Raw genomic sequence first — 22,582 nt, forward strand, 5'->3', positions numbered from 1 at the left:
CCTTCACTGCTTACCGGCACGGTACGAAAAGACCCGAAACCCACTTTCCCCAGGTCTCCCCGGCCCACAACGGCGGGTCCCCGGCGGACTCCCGCGGCTCTCCCCCTCCTCGCCCGGCGAGGATGCCCCGGGGAGGACGCCCCGGGGAGGACGGACGGACGGACGGAGGGACGGACGGAGGGAGGTGGTGCCGGGGCTGGGCGTGGGGAGGCAGCACCGGGGAGAGGGAGGGAGGCGATGCGGGGTGGGAAAGCGGCCGGGAACTCCAGCTCTCGGCGCTGCCGCCCGCCTCCCCCGTTTCCTCCGCCCGCCCCCTCGCCCGCCCGCCGGGAGCGGCTCCAGCGGGGCCGGGGCGAAGTCGGGCCGTCTGCCGGCCTCGCCATGGGTTTCGACCCGTCTCGTTTCGCGGCTCCGGTGGCGGCGGAGCTGCAGTGCAAGCTGTGCGGGAGGGTGTTGGAGGAACCGCTGTCCGCACCGTGCGGGCACGTCTTTTGCGCCGGTTGCCTGCTGCCCTGGGCGGCTCGGCGGAGGCTTTGCCCTCTGCGGTGCCGGCCGCTGGCAATCGCCGACCTGCGCCCCGTCCTGCCCCTCCGCAGCCTCGTCCAGAAGCTGGAGGTCAAGTGCGATTACAGCCCGAGGGGCTGCGGCCGCACCGTCCGCCTGCGGGAGCTGCCCGCCCACCTGGCGGCGTGCCGCTACGGCCCGCCGCCGGGCCGGCCCGCCGAGCCGCAGCCCCGGAGCGGGCTGCCCGGTGCCGGCAGCTCGGGGGGAGGCGGTGGTTCCGCGGGGCGGCCGGCCGGAGGGCATCGCTGCCTGCGGGGGCTGCGGAGCGGCGGCGGCGGCGGTCCGGAGCCGGGTAGCGAGGTGAAGAGGGAGGCCGTGCGCTGGAGCAGGAGGGAGAAGTCGCTGCTGGCGCAGCTCTCGGCGCTGCAGAACGAGGTGCAGCTGACGGCGAGGCGGTACCAGGCGAAGTTCGGCCAGTACGTGAGCCACATCAGCGGCATCGCCCGCGACCTGGCGGGCAGCCAGCCCGGCAAGGTGAGCGGACAGACACCCCCCCCCCCGCCTCCACTCCAGCGATGCTCTCCCCCCGGATCTGCTTGTCGCCTTGGGAGCCACCGGCCGAGGTGACGGTGCGAGCGGTGCCCCCGAGTCCCCGCCGGCACCCAGCACGACCCCCCCCCCACCAGCCTCCGCGCATCCCCCGGGGTGATGGAGCCACCAGCCCCGACGGCGACCGCGCTCCTTGTCGGGTCCCTCTTTCGGCGGCCGAAACATCGAGGGCGGCTGGGCGCTTTGCTTGGCCGGAGAGGATGGGGAGGGGAAGGGGGTGGCAGCCGGCGAGCGGGTCCCGGTTCCTCCGGGGGGGTTGTTCGCATTCCGCTCCCCCCAAAAAAGCCTCGCAGGGACCCGGCTGCCCTGCCTGCTCGGTTTGCTGCAGCTGGGGCAGAGCTGAGGGGCATGGAGCTGGCTTTTACCTCCTCTTTGAGGAGCCGGGAAGTTGTCTTAAAAAAAAACCAGAGCGTAAAATTATTGTGAACTTATTGGGAACGATGGTGGAAGGACCGCAAAGTCTCTCTCGTTTGGTAGAATGGAGTAACAGTTGACGCTGATAGCAGAGACCGGTGCAGTGCTTCGCTCTCCCCCCTGATGGCATTGCTCAGATAGGGACTTGCCTCCTTTAGGCTAAATAAACCATCCGAGAGCACTGGTGAGCTGGCTTAACTCGCTGTAAGGGAGCTGATTTTTTTTTTTTTTTTGAGCGTTAACTCCTGGCTGTAAGATTGCTGTGCAGGCTGTGGCACTGCTGGTTGCAGCTGTGGTGAGGAGCGTTTTAATGCAACTAATTTTTCTTCTTACCCAAATCTTCACGGACCCTTGGGAAGCAAAATCCCAAGTGGAAAAGGTCTGAGCAGCCAAACTTGCTCCTGAAGCAATGTAGCGTGCTGGGCATCTGACTGCTGCATGGGAAATGGGGAAGGGGATGCTGTTTGCAGGACACCTGCGTGCCTAGAAACATGGGTCTTCGTGGCACTGAGCAACTTTGTGTTTGGAGACTTGAATATTTAATCTTTTTATCTTTTTTTAATTTTTTTTTTCCCTGATTTCCTTTGGCTAGCTAATGCATGAGGTGTAGGTTGCTGGCTCTGGAAGGTGTGCCTATACATCTGCTGCATCTGTTGGCAGATGGGGTAAGGTCATATGAAGAGGGGCAGCAGTGACTGTTGAGGAGCGTGGGGTGTGCGAGGAAAGCAGTGGCTGTAGAAGGGAGGAGAGAGATCTGGATTTTCAGTAAGGAGTTGGCAGGAGGTGTGGGGATGGGCGTGGAGGCATCGCTCCTCCTGGGCTGGAGCGGAGGATCTGCCAGTTCTGAGCAGTGCCAGTAGGTGCTGCTGTGTGTACTGCTGCTCAGAAACCTCTTCTACAGATGGGACCAGGGTAATGGAGAAACCAGGCGTTTGGAAGAAAAAGTATCGATAAAGTAAAAAATGTACTTCGTTAAAATCAAAGGTATCATGCGGCAGGAAAACATTTCACTGTCGCAGTTAATAAAACATGGGCTTCAGCGTTAAGTGTTGTATTTTGAACGTTTAGAAAGGTATACCTTATTTAGGTGTCAAATTTATGTTAATCAACTGATTTATAGAGACTGGCAAACACAAGCACCTAACAGTGCTGGATGAATACAGATATTTTTTTGTGGGGAATATGGCCTCTGAAATGTAACTATGATCATACGTGAACAAGGTAAAACAAGCTAACTTGCTGTGCTAGACACTTGAAATATTTTTTTGCTTGTAATTTTTTTTTAGAAAATTATTTACGTGTTCACTGAAGGAAAAGGTTTCTTTCTCTTTTTCATTTTTAACTTTGACTCCGTCACTGTTGTTGAAAGTTTGCTTCGTATTTTAAACCTTGTTTAGAAAAAACTACTTTTTTACAGGCATGGTTTTGGATTCTTTCTTTTGGGGAGAGAAGCAAAACGTTAGGATGAAGAGTAGGGTTTCATTTTCTGTGTGTATCTTCCCTGAAAGTTGCTATGAAATGTGTACTGATATGACTTTGGGGTCTGAACATTGTAATGTGGTGTATTTTAACCTGTATGTTTCATGTCTGTAATGTTGACGCACATAGGGGTTTTCAGCAGTGCTGAGCATTCCTCCCACCAAAAGCCTGCACTTTTTTCTGTTCAGCACTGAAGATAATCGGGTGTTACCTGTTACTTTTTAGTGGCGTGTGACTTCTCCTTTGGTTTTTTTTTTCCACTGCAGAGTCTTTTGTTATCTTTTCAGCCTAATTTCCCTTTAAGCCTTATCTTACGTATTCTCCAGCTAAAAATCTTTTGTACATTAGTGCTTTCACTTAAGATCTTCTTTTTGAGAGTGTATTCTTAAACAATATTTCACCTCTTGCTTCTTAGGGAGGAGAACCCAAACCATTAACGATCATGCTACACCGAGAAAATGATACTTTGGGATTCAATATTATAGGAGGACGACCCAATCAGGTAATGAGAAAAGTAACTGTAGGTTATTTTGACCATGCTTTCTGTTACTATATACACTGTTGGTAATTAAAGAGTTACCTTCAATGACAGTAGGTATGGAATCAGCTCCGTACATAGAAGAACTGTATATTCTCAGGTGTTATTAGAGTCATTGTTTTGAAGACTTAAACTTGTGAAAATTGGATTATTCTCATTTTTCAGGAAAGGTGTTCCCATTTTTTTTGCTTTAAAACTTAAGGCTGATCTGCACTTAGTTCCCATGTGAGTAATACGTATTCATGCAAACTGTTCAATGGAAATCTCTGGGACTGCTTATAAGAGTCATTGTTGCAGGATTAAGCCATTGGAATTTTTGGAAACAGCTTGCCTTTTTTTTTTTCATTTAAAGGAGAGATGAAAATTTGCTCCTGTAGCTCAGATAGTTTAAGCACATGTGCAGCTCTTACATGCCTGCTTTCAATTTTTCTTTCTTTGTGAACTGAAACAGAGTTTTCATTGACCTTGTATCTTAAATCAATCTAGTCTCATCAGTCTAGGTTTAGAAAGTTCATAGGAAACCATAGAATATGCATAAGGATTTCTAACCCCCCCTAGAATATGCATAAGAATATGCTTTTTTTTTTTTTTTACTTCATCCTTCCAAAAGCATTAATCAGGACTGTCATTACATATGAAGGGTAAAGAAACCTGTTAAACTGGAAAATTAATAGTTGATTAAAAAAGGCTTGCTAATATGCACTGATCAGGTTCTTGCTACGTGGGAGAATTGTAACCTCCTACTATTATTGAGGAGGGGAATGGGACCCTGCATATTAGTTTGGCAATCTTCTGCTCTAAAGCTATATTTAGCGGTGCCAAAGAGTCTGTTCCCATTAGCCTAAGAGGTTCACTGTCTGCGCTGCAGAATTACTGCTCCCTGTGGGTAAATACGAAGACCAGCAGTTATCAGATGTTGGTGCTATAAATCCAAAGCAAGAGTTTCTTCAGTTTTTCTAGTGGAAGGATGAGACAACAGGTGGCTATAAGATAAAATACACATGCTTTGATTATATCCATATTTTGAGTATACCAGTAACGAAGTCCAGACAATCTTTAGTTTGGATTGCAGTGTGACTTCTGTTATTTACAGCTGTAGGAAAACTGCAGGGAAAGGGGAGCGTGGTGTTCAGCTTTTTTGGGATGCCAGCTGAGCTTCTCTGAAGTACTTACATGCTGACAGTGCATACGGGAACAGTTTTTTATATTACAAACTGTTAGGGTTTTTGAATGAATATTCTGGAGGTTTAAGGAGTAAATGATAAGTATATGAAAGTTCATAGCACTGTCCGTGGAGAGAACTGCTGACCGGAGAGGAGGAAATGGTCATGGTCTTGCATTAACACTGATAGCTGGAGATGGAGGAGTTGGCGGAGCTGTCAGGCAGAGCTGGGTCTCGGGGTTTTTTGAGTCTTTGAAATTTAATTTGGAAATTCTGTTTTCTTTTGTTCTCATTGTGATAAATGTGTATACAACAGACGTTTGACTGGCAGTTCCCAGATATTGGTATAAGGTCTCATTCAACATATCTGGAGCCAAAGGATATAACAGGAAAACAGGATTGAGCTGACTCAAATAATGAAAATTAAAAAAACTCTCCTCAAAAACTTAAATCGTGGAACAGGAATTGTTTGGTAACCAGATAAAAAGAGTTCATGAAGGCGATCTGCACATTCGGGTTGTTCAGGGAAAAAGTGCCCTTGGGTGAAGCGTCGGCTCTTGCAGCGGAAGAGCAGAGCAGTGGTGTCATGACGTTAGTCACCTACGTGGGAATGTGTTTCTTCACCAGGCGCTATTGGTGTTTTATAAAGTACAGCGTAGGTTTTTCCCATTGGAAAGCAGGTGACTCTTGGTGACCCGAGGAACGTACACCCATACTTTCCGTTGGCTGTGTTTCGTTGCAGTCCATAATGGGCTTCCCCGCTGTTCGCCTTCTACCTGGAGGGAGGAGGAGAGGAAAGGAACGACTCACCACAAGCTTGTCTTTTATTTTGTCAGCAAGGGACTCATTGACTCATTTCACATGAGGTGATTCATTAGTCTAATGCAGCAAGGCCGCTTTGATGCCCGCTTTTGTCCTGGGCCCCAGCTCTGGCTGGCTGGAAGGACTGTCCCGTGGAGCAGGCGGTGGGGGCTGTCCCCCCCACCCCGAGGACACCAGGGCAAAGCCGGGCTGGAGGGAGGTGTGTGCTGCCGGCACGGCTTGGGGCTCCTGCGGTCACCCAACCCCAGGCTCCGCTACCGGCCGTCTCGGTAGCTGCCCTCCGTCCCCTGCCGCGTCGGTGGTGGGCTGCCGGACCGGGTGCCGGAGCTCTGTGTGCCACGTGCTGCCTTTTTGGGTCTGGTGGATACCGGCACGTGCTACCAATGGGGACCACGAGCCAGACTGAAACATCCTTCTTCTTACTGGGTCATGCATTACTCTTGAAAAAGCCAGCGAAATGTCTTATGGAAAAAAATACGGGTTTATGTGGGCGATGGTACTGTAATCTAGCCTTTTGTTTTCTTAAGGGAAAAAACAAACCGTGTCCCTCCTGCGTTTTCATTAATGGCTATTATGCTTCTTTCATCAGGGTTTCATTTCTTACTACTTAGATGGGAACTCGGTGGAGGTCTGTTTGTTCATCATTTCAAAATATTGCTGGAACTGTTAATAAGTTTCCCTTTTGCTTCTTACCTGACAGCTATGAGTCTCTGTGACAAAAGGAAAAAAAAAAAGGAGTTTATGAAATCGTAGTCTGAGTAACATCGTGTTGAGCAAATATTTGTTAACCTGAAATCTACCTGGGTTGAGTCTCCATAGGACAGTTGCCACAGACTGTAAAGCATGGTTTACAGTGGCTCCATTTTTTGTTATGCCTTTATCATTTCCGTAATAGAAGAAATTATAAAACATTTTCCCCATGAGCATATAGGACCTAGACCTAGAAACCTGTACACACATGAGTCGTACTGTTGGCCAGGGATTCATCAGTCACAGAAGGAAAATAAGCATCATATAAACTGCTATCCAAAGCATAAATCATCTGGAAAAAGATGCCTGCGTTTGCTGTCTAGGTTATTATTTGTCTGAACACTTAAAAATATTTTAGGTAGGCAGTGTCTGCTTGGCATTGTTTCTTTATTAATAATGATTTAGAACTATTTTAAACTATCATGCGATGAAGTAATTTTAGCATGTGCAACAACATCAGGTGTATCGTTCCAGCTGTGGTAGATAACTTACCTGCTTTAAGTTTGACCTTCATGCGAGTTGTACTTAGCACTGTGTAAAGATCAACTGGAAGCGGGCTCTCTTTTTGTCCACAGCTGTATGGATTTCACAGTTGAGCAAGTTCTCAATCTCCCATGTGAATAGGATTTATGAGGTTAACCAATTCCAACCAAATCCTATCACTGTTACATGCCGACTAACTAATGCCACTTTGTTCCTTGGAGCTTTATTTTCAAACGCGGAAAAAAAGTTTTCAAGCAGCAGTACTGCAGGAGCCCTTTCCCTCCTGAGAGAAGCACCTGTACATCCATTTTTATGAGTATCTTCCTCTGTGCATTTATGTACTAGTCACTGTCTGCTGTGAAATCTGAGGTCTGCTTTAAATATTTTAGCTGGGATCTGATTACCATTGCACCCTGTGTCTCATTTAAACTAAAATAACCAGAAGTAAATGGATAATCTTATAAAAAAATGCTGGAATAGTTCATTAATTCTGTCCTTTTGATTAATGACTAGTTTGTGTTAAGCAAGCAAGTTTAAAAAAAAAAAAAAATCCCAAGGAGCTTAATGCTTAGTTAGAAAAGCAAGCTGCATATTTCAGGTGGATTTGCATTTTTCATTCCTGCTGATTTTAGTACCATCTCATTTCTTGTACTAATGTGGCCCTTTTTGCAACTTCCCTATCGCCTGGTACAGAACAATCAGGAGGAATCTGCTGAGGGAATTTATGTGTCAAAGATTTTGGAAAATGGACCTGCAGACAAAGCAGAAGGCCTGCAAATTCATGACAAGATTATTGAGGTAAGGAAAAAAAAAAACCCCCACCGGTGGATTAGTCTGTTATATTATCAGATTAATCAAGGATTTGATGGTTTTTACACTAAGTACGTTGTAATTTTCCTCTTTTGCTGTGTCTCAACATGATTCTTGTATGTGGAACTGCTCAAATATTTCTCAGCTATGAAGACACATGATGGATTTTTCCAACAACTAATAAACATATTGGTCTTGTGCTTAAGCTGATTTAAGCGGGGTAAAGGTGTAGACGCTGAAATAGCAACCAAGAGAGGCATTTTGTATTTCTTTTCATTAACTTGAGAAAGAAGGCAAATGACTCTACGGAAGTTCACAGGTTTAGTGAATTGATTTTGCCCTGGGTAGGGGGTATTACTGGTGTGACTCTGGGACGCTGCAGAGAAGCTGTGCTGGGAAGCAGTGCCGTGAAACTTCTTAAACAATTAGAGAAAATACTTTCTGCTATATGAGCAAAAGTAGGTCATCTCTTCTTCTCACCAGGACCAATATAACTCTTTCCCAGTCATGTAATATGCTGGCATGGATATTTTAAAGTTTATTCCTGTGTTGTATGCAGTCTTTTCCTGTAAAATAACTGTAATTTAAAAATTATAGTTATAGGTTGCTGCCTAGCCTACATGTGTAACCATAATTAGCCCTCTAAGAGGTCTTGAAGGAACAGTTTCAAACGGTCGCTGAAATAGATTCCTCAGGGTGCTGTCAAAACGGCATTTCGCATTGCAGCTCTAATACAGCTCTCTGAATGACAGCACGTACCAGTAGCTGCTGGGTTTGTTTAGGATACATCACTCCAGCCTTGGGTTTAGGGGAGGCTTAGAAGCATGGTGTGAACTTGCCAGTTGGACAGGGTTTTGAACAAAGACACGTGAAACAAGTGGATTGGGAGACAAAAGCAGAGAGCTGCTGCTGGCTTCTTGCGTTATTTCGCTGTTAAGGAGTAGAAACGTAAGCCAAGAGCGTTTGAGTGCTGGCGCTGCTCTTAATGTTGGGAGCCTAGACCAGTTGTGCGAAACCAAATTACATTTTCTTGTAAAGGAAAGCTCACGCTCTTAGCTGGCAGATACATGTATCTCCGGTAGAAACCAAGCTGGCTGAGACGAACCGAACTTGCAACGTAACTCTTATCTCCGCAAGACATACAAAAAGCTTTCTCATCTCATTTTTTTTTGTAACAGCAGCCCTATGCTGAAAAAAATCTATTTTCTTCTGACATTACTATTTCGCATACCATGTTGTATTTTCTACAGACTGACCAGCTATATAGTTTTATGCATTTGCTCAACACTTCCTGCTTTATTTTATTGTTCTTTTATAGTGCCTTGATTTTTAGGGCAAAATGGAGTGGTTTTGGAGGAAGGAAGAATAAAATCACAAACCAGCATTTATTAAACGTGAGGTTATTTCTCAAAATGCCACCATAATTGGTGCTTGATTTTTCTTTTGTTGTAAAATTCTGCCTGCATAAGATCATACTGAGATTTAAATCGCTACTGAGAACGTACAGATTTCAGTTCTATGTGAAACTACAGATCCAGTCTAGCATAAGTATTCATACAGCTCTGAATGGAGCACCATTTGCACCATATTAATGTACAACAGCTTTGTATATAATTTTTTGTATTCAGGGAAGCATTTAAAAATGTTCAGGGTTAGGCCAAATATTCTACCAAATGTTTCAGTGTTTCAAAATTTGTTAGACTAAAATAAAAAGAGGAGGAGAAATGGTTAACATGAAGACTTTCTAAATGAAATCCAAAAAAGTAATTATTCCTCCATGCTAGATAGAGGAAGCAGCTGGAGGTAAAAGGTTGAATTTTTGCTTGCCCATACATAGCTATCGATGTCTTCTTGCACCAGGATGCCCTGCCAGCACTGCTGCGGTTTGTTGTGAAGGATCGGTATGAAAGCTTTTGCTGTGAGGAAATAAGTCGGATGGTGCAACTGTTTCAAAAATGTTGGCAGATACACAGAATGTGAGCTTTGGTGAAAAGTTGATAGGAAGTGGGACTTCTTATTATTGCTTGCTTTTCACTCATTTGGTGATCTGATCTAATGGGTGATGTTTTATGAGACCATTTTTCAATAATCAAGAGCAGAAGGGACCGATGTTGTTCGAAGAGCTTTTAATAGCTTCAGTCAGTTGTTTGGCAATGTGGTGCCCAGGGTGTTTCTAGCAATGCGTAGCTAATGGGATAATGGACAGAACTATCCCATTAAATCAGGAGAAAATCTGTTCTCAAGGCGTGTTGCTAAATAAAGAAGGTAATTTGTTTCAGTGCTTTATCAGATGTTTAACAAATGTTAACTGCATGTGGTTGACTACAGTGAGTTGTGCACATTTCAGATGACCATCTCGTGGGTAACCTAGTGCAGCAAATGGATTTCACAGTCCTATGGCATTGGCAGCTGGGATTGGGAGCCAAGCCTGGCAGACATAAGTAGTGCTGCCTTCTACTTTATATACACCATTACCTGTGGCACCAACTTTGCCAAATAATTGTTACGGTATTTGAAAGGGTGCCAAGGGAAGAAATCAGATTTCTTTTGTAAGGTTATTTATGCTAAGTGTAACAACGCCACACAAATGACTTGAGTACCTGGAGGGTTTTGAGATCAACGTGCCCGGAATATGGGCCGTAGAGCCTTTTCGACACCTTCATCTGAAAAGGGCTGGTGTTTATTTGGGCTTTACCCTCACGCGAGGGTATTTTGTGCTTGAGGACCTGAAAGCTGAAAGAGATGCCTGTAGGCTGGCAGGGTGGTGGTGGGTGAGGGTGGTGAGGGTGACAGGGAGTGGTGAAGGGCGACAGCCCCAGGGACTCTGCGTGAGGGGCTGCAGCTCTTCAGGGGGTACGGTCACAGAGCCCTAGCCGATTGTTTTCACTGTTCCGCTGAGGAACAGGAGATTTCAGGCATAGCTTTACCCTCTTTATTCAAAGTTAAATGCTCTGTGAGAAGAGACTTCTTTATGGCCTGTAAAGCTGGCTTGGGACAGTGATGTGCACAAGCAGCATTTTGGCGATGTGTACTTTCAGGAATCCTGTTACAAGCCAAGAATGATCATTAATTGTTCATCAAGGAGAAACTCTTTCTCATGAATTACTTCTATGTAGCAGGTTCCTCCAGATGTCATGGTCTTCTGCTGCTTTCAGAAGTTTTTATCCAGAAATCTAGCTCCCTAATTTAACACAGTGCAGCATGTGTTCCGGGACTAAACACTGATCACATGCTATAAAAAGCATCTCATAAAACTGGATGCAGCATCAATATCTGTGACTCCCAACATGAAAGCCTTGGATATGAGCAGTGGTATAAAGCTGCCAGACCTCTAACTTTTAGATCTCTGTCTTCTTCCTTTCCACCCTGCCTGTGAATTCCGAGAGGAGGAGGCAAGCAGCAAGCCATGCACAGGACTGTCTATTAGTCTGTGCTGGTTCAAAGAATTCTGGTTGCTGCTGGGAGAAAGTACAAAGTATGTTTAGAACGGTTCACAGTTCTATAGCTATGCATCATTTCATCTCCCCCTCACTTCATGCAAATCCTTCCTACTGAATCAGTTCACTGCTCATCTTTGCTGATGCTAATAGGCTCCTCAAGGCAGCATAAACCAGCTATGATCCTTGGCAATGTTGCTGATACACAGAAGTGTTTTACCTGCTGCTTTTTAAAATAGATATTTATAGTTCTGAGCAGTAACACTGGAAGTAGCTCTTTCTGTATGGGGGAAAAAGTTACTCTCTCAGTTTGTAGTCAGTTCAACTTCACACCAGAATGGCACCACGTTGGCCAGAGCTCCAAGTGCACTGGTTAATGCCTAGTTAACAAGCCATTCAGAACTAGTTCTTTATACTTGATTTGGGTTGTTCTTTATATAATATTAAATTTTACGGAAATTGGTATGTCATCTCCTCTGGTTTTGAGCCCGACTTACTTAGAAAAAAACAGTGACTGATTTTCTCAAGCCCTCTTTCATTCTGTAAATCACAGTGTCTTGCAAAATACCATTGTATTACTGAAGTGGGATATGCTGATTTTATCTTTTTACTTCAGCATTGTACATAAAATACACGACCAGGACAGAATTTGCAATCCCGCAAGAAAACCCCCAAACCCAAACGCAAGCAGTATTTCATCAATTTGAGGAAAAAGAGCTACTGTTAATTCACATTGCCTAGGAGACAAAGCCCTGTAGTCACAGCTGAACCTTCTGTAGTAGGTTTGCCAAATAACAAAACAGCAGTGAAAAAACTTGTGTGCAGGTAAAAGGGGCTTAGGGTGAAGACCAGAATATTCATTTGAGGAACTGTGAGCACGTCATCGTCTGGAAGGCTCAAGTGTTTTTCTGTTCCTTGCACTGCAAGGCAAAGGCTTCTGTTCTTTTACTCTCAAGTGAAATGAGGATATTGGCCCTTTTGCATTTTAGTCAGTTGATTCTCATTAATTTGATGGCTAAGAAGCAGGCATGATGGAGAAGAGAGGAAAGAAAAACATTTTTAGTCTGGGATCTTTAAGTCTTTTTGAAAAATGAGATGGATGCATATGTATCATGACTGTGTATTTTGTTTATGCAGCCTGAGCTTCATAAGTATGTAATAAATAAGGCTTCATCCCTTATTCCATGTTTCCCTTTGTTCTTTTCACTTTTTTGGAAAGTACACACACAATGGCTTTCAAGCGCATGTCGGCAAAGCCAGTTCCAATAAAGATGAAGTCTTGAGGCTTATCCTGGCAGAAGTAACTTACATCTGCAAAGCGCCTACACAGAAACTTTTTAACTATTGCCAGACTGCTGACTGTGCTGTGTGTCAGCCTTGTGATGTTTTATCTTCTGCATGTTTCTGTCATTACACTCACTATGTTGCTTAAGCAAAATCTTTGATACTAGTCATGTTTATTTGGCTAAGAAACTCCACTGTCAGATTGTGGCTGTAGAAGTAGTGAGCTTAAAAACTGTCTTCCTGGGATCAGAGCTAGAAGATTTGGGATGGCTTTGAACCAAAGCTGCACATGATGTGGCCAGTAAGATCTGGGTGGTGGCTCAGGAAACTTTTATATAGCTAATTTTAGTGGGGTGGATTTCAGTGTATCTAAATATGCCCGAAGTAGCCTTACGTACATTAAGTTCTCTTAAATCCTTAACAAATTCATAATGTTATGTTGCAGGTAACCAGGTCTGGCACCTGCATTCATTAGATAACTCCTAATTAGTCTGAAAGATCCCTGGCATAATAAATTAGTTATACTGTAGGCTTAGAAATGTCTGTAGCCTCTTTTCACCTCTCCCTCACCTGTTGAGATACAGGTTTTTTGACACCTGATTTCTTTCATCTGTCTGCAGAAACTTTTAAAAAGTCAGGTGTGACCAGGTCTGTACATAACTTCATGTGAACAGGAGCTACTGCCCCCACCGACTTTTTTACTTAACAGAAAGTCTTGGAGTGCTTCTGCAAGAAGTGAGCGATCTGGGTTGTGGTCTCTGCCCTGCCTGCGAAGGATTGAGCTTACCTCTCCAGGTGATTGCCCTCGTTACCAGGGCAGAGGCTATCCTGTGTGAGACCAGCCTCCACCCATCCTCATCCTCTTCAAAGTGAGCTCGGTGCCAGCAAGCATTTGAGAGTCAGGACTATCCAGCGATAGCCTGCTGTGAAATAGATGCTGGTTGCAGGGAGCTCTATCTGGAATACCGGTCCTGCCCTTTTCTAGGTAAGCGCTTGTGCCAATACATGAGAGTTTTCCTCTTTCTTGCAGTTTTGCGTCTTAGATGGCACTTTCTTGAATGATACTTGCATTTCTGACTTCATAGTATCTTGACTTTGAGAGGGGAGGTAGCAAATGCTGTTAACCAGGATATCCTCTAGCTAGGATACTTCCCTAGGTATGAAAGATGGGGTTCCCTGACTGAATAAGTACCAGTAGCTGGGGTTTTCCTCCTCCTCGTCTTTGCTCTAGCTACTGTGTTATCTAAAAGGTGTTTACTGCTCCTGATGCCCGCTCTCAGAAAGCTGCGCAGGAGGGATCAGGTGTAGGTGGAGGAACTTCGCGTTCAGTGTACTGGCTGTGCTAGGAGCTGATGTGTGGGCACCCTGGAATGCCTGGATTTTGTACTTCGTTACCCAAGTTCCCAAATATCGGCAGCCTAAATTTGACTGGACTCGCTACAGGTCTTTAGAGGTGCCTGCGTTCCTCTCTATTCACTGATCTAAAATGCAAATGTTGTGTTTAGGAAAACAGGTTATGTTCCTTCTGAAAAGCACTTAAAATTCCAGCAATTTACTGTCTGTGTTTAAAAAGAGAACATGAGACACTTGTTTATACATGACCTAAAATTTCTGTATTTTTTGTGATGAAATATGTTAGAGAATGGACTACTGAAATAATTACACTTTCATATAGAATGTTTTTTTGCAAATCTTAGTAAGACTTCACAAAATACTTTCTATCTGAAAGAGAAGGGAGAAATAAACCAAAACAATATTTAAGAAAAGGAGGACTTGGTGTCAGTAGGGTAATAGTGAATAATGACTTACGGATTTGTGATCAGAAATTCAGTATTTGATCCTGTAGTTGATTGAATGGAGTCTTGCATTCATAAAAAGGCAAAATATTATTTTGCTACTTGTGTAAAGCAGCATCGTGAAAAATTCTAAAATGCCTTGGATTTTAAGAAGTGATTCTTTTTTCTTTATTTGAAGTATAAACTGAGAAGTTTCTATCTGCTGAGAACTTGCTGTGGACCCAGCTCTAGAGAGGTGGAAGCCTGTAAGAGAGTGTCCCAGCTGTGTTTGTTTCGGGCTTGTTCTCACAGACAAACCAGGCACGTGTGCAAGTATAATGCTACCTTTTTTTTGTGGAAATACGTGTGCTCACAGTGCTTTCATGTAAAAAAAGTGGAACTGCCAGACATGTGGTTGGAATATGACCACCAGATGAGCTCTCCAACTGGTTTATTTGCAGAATTGGTATATTCAAGAGATAAGGCGGTATCATCCTTTTCAGCAAGTCTCTTCGGCTTGCGAGTCATAGCTCTTTTGAGATGCAGCTAGCTGGTGTACTGCACGTTTGTATGTGCCTGGATGCCCCTCTGTGGGGGGCTCCCAGTAAGCAAAGCAAAGGAGATACTGGGGTGGCTGGAACAGGGCACAAGGCAGAGGGGGCAGAAGGAGCAGTGCGGGAGTATTTCTGAAATGTGACCCAGCATGAAAGGAGTCAAGAGAGCAAGCTAAGTGGAAGTGATGAAAAACATCTTTTACAATGGGTTCTTATGCTACTTCTACCGTGTTGGGTATTTGTCTGTGTGGCTTAGGTTAGGCATGATAGGCTTTGGGATCTTGCATGCACATGAGTGTGCGTAACCCCCTCTCTCCAACGAGGTATTTGTGTTTTGCTCTGACTGTGGTGGATCTCCACAGCAGCTGGATCACTGTAGGAGCAGAACGGGAAGAGTGAAGGAGAGTATGCAAGGAAGAAGAAAAACAGAGGAACTGAGCTTTACAATTAAAGAGTACAAAGCACCGATCTTATGTTTCCACAGGAGTGTTTTCCAGTGCTTGCCCATAAAGAGGCAGTGTGGGAGGAATGGAGGGGATGTAGGAATAGGGGTAACTGAATTGTGGAATAGCATCATCTGTGCACACTGCCATGAACCCTGATAGGGAAATAAGGTGGAACGGTACTGGAGCAGAACTATGATAACTGTATTGTGTCTGCAGAGTGGGGCAGTAGCCAAATTGGCAAGTCAGCGGTGCTGTTAGGTAGGAAGGATTCTGGTTAACCTGTGGAAGAGCTGACTAACATAAGAACCTGCAAGATCCCATAAATGGTGTTGCTACCATGCACCACAGATCCCTAGGCACCGTGTGAAGGTCTGATCACACCCATCTCCTCCGTAAAGTGTCTAATCTCACCCCTGAGGGATAACGTGTCAGAAACTTGGCAAGCTGAAACTCAGCATCTTCCTAGATGCCCTGTTTGAGCTTGTCTTTGCTGCATGTCATCTTTCTGTTCCTTCCCATGATTTTTTTTTTTTTTTTTTTAAAAGCTTTAAGGTAAACCTTGCAAAACAATGGAACTTTAGCACACTTCCATCTCATGGGGCAGCAGGAGCAATGCAGTTTTATATGCAGCTGAGGTAGTAGGTTTGGAGGAAATTTTTGGTTTATATGAGGTTTTAGAGGTGTTCATAAGCACTTTCAGGAATGCATTAAACTACTTGACTAACATCTGTCAAATGCTGCTGCTTTCATCCCCTTCCCAGGAAGAGAAGGGCATGTGCAGGGGAGTGTTTTGCTTAGGAATTTTTCAAATAATTACATACGCACATATTTACATGTTGGTGTCTGTTTATGTTAGGGAAGACAAGGTCATAGAAAAGTGTCTTTATGTTTGTTGTTGAAGGTGACAAGGTTTTGTGATGGTGATCCTTGCTCTTTGGTCTTTGCTCTTTGCTCTTGGACGTGATTTTGGGTCGGCCCTGAAAAAAGTGCTTTCTCTTCCATTGACAAGCTGAATCTCCGTGACAGTTGGGCTGTAGGTGTGATTGTGTATCACTGCCTTGGTCTCGGACCAAGTCTGTCTTATAGATATGGTGGACTTGATGGTTGGTATGGAGCTGAAGTATCCTAACCTGGTGAACTCCGGAAGGTTTGAGAGGAGGAGAGGCATTTTCTGATGACTTTCCTTTAACCTTGTCAACTATGTAGTGAATAGAAGAAGTCAGAAGCTTCAGAGAGCACTTCACGATGCATCAGGGGGAGCTAACCCTTTGAGGCTTATATGATGAAGACTAGTGGGAATAATTGATGGTAAGCCCAGCTATGGAACACTCTGATAAAGTCTGAGACCATGCTGAGTTTGTTGCTTGGAACTGAAGGATGTGCGAGAAGCTGCGCCTCCCACAGCACATGCTGCTGGCACCCCAGAAGCTCTTGGTGTTTTCAGAAAGTGAAAAGAGCCTTCTTCAGCCTTTCATGAAGGTTGTTCTTTATTGTGGTTGAGACAACTTCACAGTTAGAGGAGATGACAGCTTACATATGTTGTGTGAATGCAGTGTTTTATCCTCTTAAGTCACCGAATTGATTGTTGCAATCCAAGGATATATGCTCCAAGAGCTTTGATCTCTTCTGCCCTTTTTCTTAATCGGCTAATTATATTTGTAAGGAGTAGCTAATCACTGTTCTCTATAATTGGAGGCTGAGTGAAAAAAGCCATTAGTGTCTGCCAGTGCAGAAATGCTCAAAATGAAGTCATCGTTCATGGCTTCGCTTAAAAAAATTAATAACCTAATTTTTAAGAAGCTGTGAAACGCAGCAGTGTGCTGAATGGGAGAACGCTCCTCCTTAGCACTTGTGAATAGGTGTAGTCAGAAGCACGTACAGCATTGTGCTTTCCAAATGCTTTGAAAATTGAAGTGATAATGTAAAAAAAGTTGTTGTTTGGAAACTGCGTCTCTCAAAAATGCAAAATTCTGTAGCATTTAAAACCATACTGTAATGGAAAAACTAATTTTCAAATTGGCAAGAGCAGATGTGGTCTCTTCAAACCACCATCAAAGACTATGCTAAGTAAAATCAAATATACTAAGCTAAGTACATTTGTTGCTAATACACAGATGTTTTAGGAAATGTATGTCTTGTTTGGAATTGCAAATCTAATGTAATTTTACAACTTTTTATGTAGACCCAACTTGATTGAATCACTGCTGCTGCAGGAAAGGAGCGCAGAATGACTCAACACTGTTTCTTTATTCAAATAATTTTGGAAGGCATTTTCTTTATGAAATATTGTTGACAAAATAAGTCATGGCTGCTATGTTTATTTACATAGTAAGTTTATGTTATGTTATTTACAGGATATGATTTACATAATATTTTCTTTGAGGAATATGTTTGTCTTTTCAAGTAGCAAGACTGGGAAATAGAGAGGGAGAAATTACAGAAAAAAATTCATTCATAACTGTTGACATCCTCCTGTTTTCTACTTGTTTTTAACTATGAAAACCTTATTTGAACATCACTGTATTCCACACACCCATCAAATAGTTTAGCTTCTTTAAAATTGGATAAATTATGAGGCTGTGTGTCTAGAAGTGGTCATCTAATGTAGGAGAAGGTCCAAAACAGGTTGATATAGAACATGAGGGGTTTTTTCACTTCATCTCTCTTTTCCTGACCCTTTGGAGCATCCAACATTTGAAGGACACGGTGGCTCAGAGCTTGCCCATCTGTTTCTAAGTACAGTCTTTCAATCTCGCATTTGTTTCTTTAAGCATGCTGCTCAAGTGGGTTAATATCTGAAGTCCTTCCAGCAGCTCGCAGGAAGAAGGCATGCTATTTTAAACGGAAGGGATTTGCTGCCTTGCATGAATTAAAACATCTGGATCCCTACACTTCTCTGTTACAGGCTGATTGAGTTGGGCTAGTCTTTGGCACATGGCAAGTATGGAGCCATATGGTCTTCGTGCTGTCAGCAAGCCTTTTCAGCACATACCTTTGCCTGCCCCCCCAGCCTTCTCGGAATGGTAGCTGCTACTGTGGCCTGAAAGATAAATATTCCAGGAGCTTTCAGGCTGTCGTGCCCTACTTGAATGGATTAATTGCATTTTTGAGTGGTGTGACATCCAGCAGCCTGGAGCAGAAAGCTGAATCCTTCACTTCCCCTGCAGTGCTCAGAGCCCCGATCCAAACTGGGCACCTCGTGCTCTGCCAGGTGTGTAGCAGCACTTTCTGACTTGCACTTTGGGTCCCTTGCATCTTGCTTTCTTAATGTCTCCATGAAATCTCTAAGTGCTCAGCACGACTGTTTTTTAGCATGCTCTGGATGTGTGGTTAAATGGAAAACCGGCTGTTTTGAGAAGTTTCTTAGCAGAAATTTACTTTCTAGTGACCAAAAGAATGGCGTTATCGTCACAATGCACTTGCTAGCATGTCTTTTTCTTTCTTTTTTTTTTTTGAGTGGTGAGCAGGAACCTTTCCTTATGAGAATAAGTGTGATATTTTCTAAAAATATAGGGATTCTTCCTTGTTTTCAAATATTCAAAATACTTTAAAATTTATTTTTTAGATAAGTGTCTAATTATTTCTCTATTTTTCATTTTTATTTAGAAAAACAGTAGGAAGAACGTGAGGGACTAGGAAGAACATTTTGTATTTTTTCAATATAAAAAGAACCTGTGCAAAACAAAAATGGTTTTGTATAATTTTTTGTAAAGAACTCTTACTATTCCTAGAATTTCTCATTAAATAAATGTAGACCACTGTTTTCAGCCTTCTTTTCTGGGTCACTTAAGTACCGTACCCTTGTACTAAGAGTGTGGGGTTTTTGTATTTTTTCCCTCCTCCCTGCTATGAGGTAATGGAAATCTAAAGAATCAGTATTCATCACTTAATCCAGAGGTTTTATCTTTTAATTAACATAAACCATGGACAATATTATAAAGATTAAAGAACACGTTGACATTTCAGAACACAATTCAGAGAGTGAACTGCTCAGAAAGTGCTGTTAATGTCTTAACTTAGCAGAGCAACTTAAGAATACAGTTTTAATCTGATTGCTTAAACTTGTGTCTTATGTTAGTCGGAGTTCCACAGTCCATTATGGCTCTTCTGCCAATGTCATTAACAAGTACTTTGGGGAGTTCCAGTACAAAATGAAGAACTATGTGTGTACATTAGTGACTTCTTTTTATGTGTGTTGCTTTGCATTTGTCTCTTTCTCTTTTGTGTTGTGCTTGCTGTGATTTTTTAAGTTCTGTAGTTCAAGGAGCTACCTCTGTGTGTACTTTGAAGCACGTCTCATACAGGAAACAGTTTATACTAGCCATTAAAATGAAAGCCAGAATTTTACTTGCTAGCATGGTGAGTTAACTGCTCTGCTTTGAATTCTCAAATCTGCTTGGCTATAGTTATCAATTTCCTTTTTAATTTAAAAATTTGGGGACAACTTGTTGGGCTCATCTCAGAAGACCTGAGTTCTGCCTAGAGCCCTTGGGCCACTATTTCCTACTGACTGGCTTTGCAGCGGGGTTGTGGTCCTTCCCTCCCAATGAGGTTGTTAGAATGGCAGCCTTCAGGTTTTCTTGCAGTAGAGATCTACAATTACTTTTGCAGTTAAAGAAACAGGAGAAAAAAAAATTCAATTGACAATGTTGGAGAGTCTTTTCAATGAGATAAACATTGATGAATTGTAAGCCATTAGGTTAGTTGGAAATTCCTCTATATTTTAACTTAAATCTTTTATCAGAAGAAAAATAGTTCCATCGCTTGTTTTCTAAACACAGCCAAATAAGAATGTTAAATGCCTATGCTTCATCTGGTTACCCTAGTCTCTTAATCAGTTGGGACAGAGGCACAGGCAGAGGGCAATTTGAGTTATTTTAGCCACTATGTACAAGATGCCTTTTCATCTGAAGTTTCCTGTCTGTTTTCATTTATGTACTTTAAAAACAAGAAGTAGCCCCTCCTGCTTTCTTAACCAGAATCGCTGCTTAGTGTACAAGTACCAGCATCTTACTTCTCTGTCATCTCAAAGTACTTGTTGTCTGGCTATGCTACCTTGAGTTATTAAAGATCTGTTCTGGGAGGAGAAGCCTGAACTCCATACCCAGTTGCTGAGGTTTTCCTTTGATTCAGCCACTTAGAGATGAAATGAGACCTTAGAGGCTAATGGAGCGGATAGAGAAACGTGTGCTAGACTACCACAAAATAGTGGACTCCAGTTATAAATTGCATGCACCGTCATCGATGTTGCTGTTTCTGATGAGTGGGCTGAGTTTTCCCTAAGTTCATATATTGTACGTTTCATCAATAAGTGATTGGCCAAACCATGATGAATCCATGTTATTAAGTAGGAGAACAATAACAGGTCATGTTAACCAGCCTGTGCCAAGCCATCTGCCTGATGTTTACTTTTTTGAGTACTATCGTGTGTTCAACAGGGTACAAAGCCTGAAAAAAGAAATGCCGATCTAAAAATAGTGTCGGAGAATCTAGAGCACACAGGACGCTTAAGATGAGATTTGTCTTGCCTAATGCTAAATGTCTTACTGTTTTCTCATTCTGTAAGTATTGAAGATGAGTTAGGCACCTATTTTTAGCAAAGGTGATTAGTTCAGGCTGAAATATTTAACTTAGTGTCATCTGAGTTAGGATGAGATTCATCTGACCCCTCAAAGAAGAATGTGGTAGTGACGCATCTTAAACTCTTCGGAAGTTTCATGTGAACCAACTTCTTTTTATTGTTTTGGGGTTTTTTAGTGCTTTTGAAGTTAGACTGATGGAATAAAAGGCCCCTTCGTACAGAGTTCTTCACTGTAACGCCAGAACGAAGCTTACTGAATCTTGTGTAATCCAAGAACAAATAAAATTAAAGAGGAAAGAATGTAACTTGTTTCATTCACCTTCTTGCATTATGTTTCACATAGGTCTGATATTCCATTCTTCTGGAATTACATATTTCACTAATCTAAATGGGAGCTTGAATGTATGAGGAATCAGTTTCTTTGTTCATAATATGTAAAATGCCAGCTTAAGTATGAGAAGAGAAATTCAGGTATGAAACAGGGCTTGTAATCCATCTGCTGTGCTGTGGTACTCCTATTTGAGATGGCCTGCTCCAGCTCCATAGTCTTAATGACTCTCTCAATGTTATATTTTTCATTAAACAAACAAAACAAAATAGGCATACAACAACAAGATCAAGCCTTTTTCCGTGTTCCAGATATTTCGATTCCTAGATTTTGAATATGGTTACTGAAAATCTGGCAGGAGTTAGCATGAGAAAAGATGGAATTTGAATATAAGCCCTGCGTATTTAGAGACTAGTTTTGGAATAATTCAACACATGGTTTCACGTCATATCCAGTCTCATTAATCTCTGTATCTTTGGGACTGGAATAAAGTAAACCCAAGCGTTAGAAGGCCATCAGTATCCCGTAAGAGGCTGGTCAGTGTACCGCTGGTTTACCTGACTCTGCTGTAGAGGAAGAAATGATGTGAACAGCTCTGCCACCTGAGCACGCTTCTTACATCTCTGCTTTGACTGTTCTCTGCGCCTTTTTAGAAGTCAACAAACTCTGATTTTGGCAGTTTGGGGAGGAATCTGAGTAGCTGTTCGTGGAACCTCAGTGATGGGGTTTAGCGAGCGAAGATGCGGATGTGTGTTTGACATGGTACAGAGCGCCAGCCATCCAAGCAGCGGAGCGATGCTTCGTTTTTCAGCAGTCTTCAGAGGGATGGAGTTTGTTCAGAGAAACAGACCGTACAAAGACTGAGAGACTGGTGACATTCTTCTGGCAAGAGAACAATATGAATTATCTCATTGCTCAAATTCCAGTCTGCGCTTTTGTTGCTGTTGGGTTTAGTGTGTTGTATGGAAATCTCAGGTACACAAGCGAAGGAAGGCAGTGTCTTTTATCAAACTAAGACAGTTGTAAAAGGTGAGCAGGCTTTGGGCAAAAGGTGCTTTCATTAAATCTGGCATAGAAGGATTTATTATATATATCTTTAATATAAGTTTTTGGGTTTGGTTTTGGGGTTTTTTTTTAGGGTTTTTTTTGTTTTGTTTCCTCAAAACCAGGACTGAGAAATTAAGAGATGTGGGGGTTGTTTCCTGCAAGATGTATTTTTTTTCCTGTTCTTAGTCATCTTTTTTGATATGAGTTTATTCTGGTGCTTCATGGTTTGGTGTTTCCACTCAGTTTCAACAAGCATATTTGCACACTGGATGAGCATATCAGGTTTTAGGATGCACACATGTGAGATGCATTGATTCAGAGGGTGCCTCTGTGGGGAGGCATTAAAAGCTGAAGTTGGAAGGATATGTTGGCTGTAGAAATACCTTGAAATCTTTTTGGGGTTGGTTTTTTGTTGGGGTTTTTTTTGGTGTTTTGGGGTGTTTTTTTAGATTTGTTTTTCAGTCTCTATTTGGTGTTTATTGGTCTATGGCACACTTGTGTCTGGTTCTGAATTTGGTGAAATTTGGGAGATGGGGTGTTGTTTAAATGCTAACGGGGG

At 43.0% G+C, this 22,582-nt stretch overlaps 1 protein-coding gene across 1 annotated transcript in view; it reads left to right on the forward strand.

Annotated features, from left to right (window-relative positions):
• Positions 1–377: 377 nt before the first annotated feature.
• PDZRN4 (PDZ domain containing ring finger 4) overlaps positions 378–22,582 on the forward strand; it is a 250,684-nt gene continuing 228,479 nt past the window's right edge. The window contains exons 1-3 of the mRNA XM_069802196.1: positions 378–1,038; positions 3,422–3,508; positions 7,455–7,559. Coding sequence (XP_069658297.1) covers positions 382–1,038; positions 3,422–3,508; positions 7,455–7,559 — 849 coding nt within the window. The 5' untranslated portion in view covers positions 378–381. The remainder of the gene's footprint in view (positions 1,039–3,421; positions 3,509–7,454; positions 7,560–22,582) is intronic.

This window comes from Haliaeetus albicilla, chromosome 14, assembly GCF_947461875.1.
Source record: "Haliaeetus albicilla chromosome 14, bHalAlb1.1, whole genome shotgun sequence".
Taxonomy (NCBI): domain Eukaryota; kingdom Metazoa; phylum Chordata; class Aves; order Accipitriformes; family Accipitridae; genus Haliaeetus; species Haliaeetus albicilla.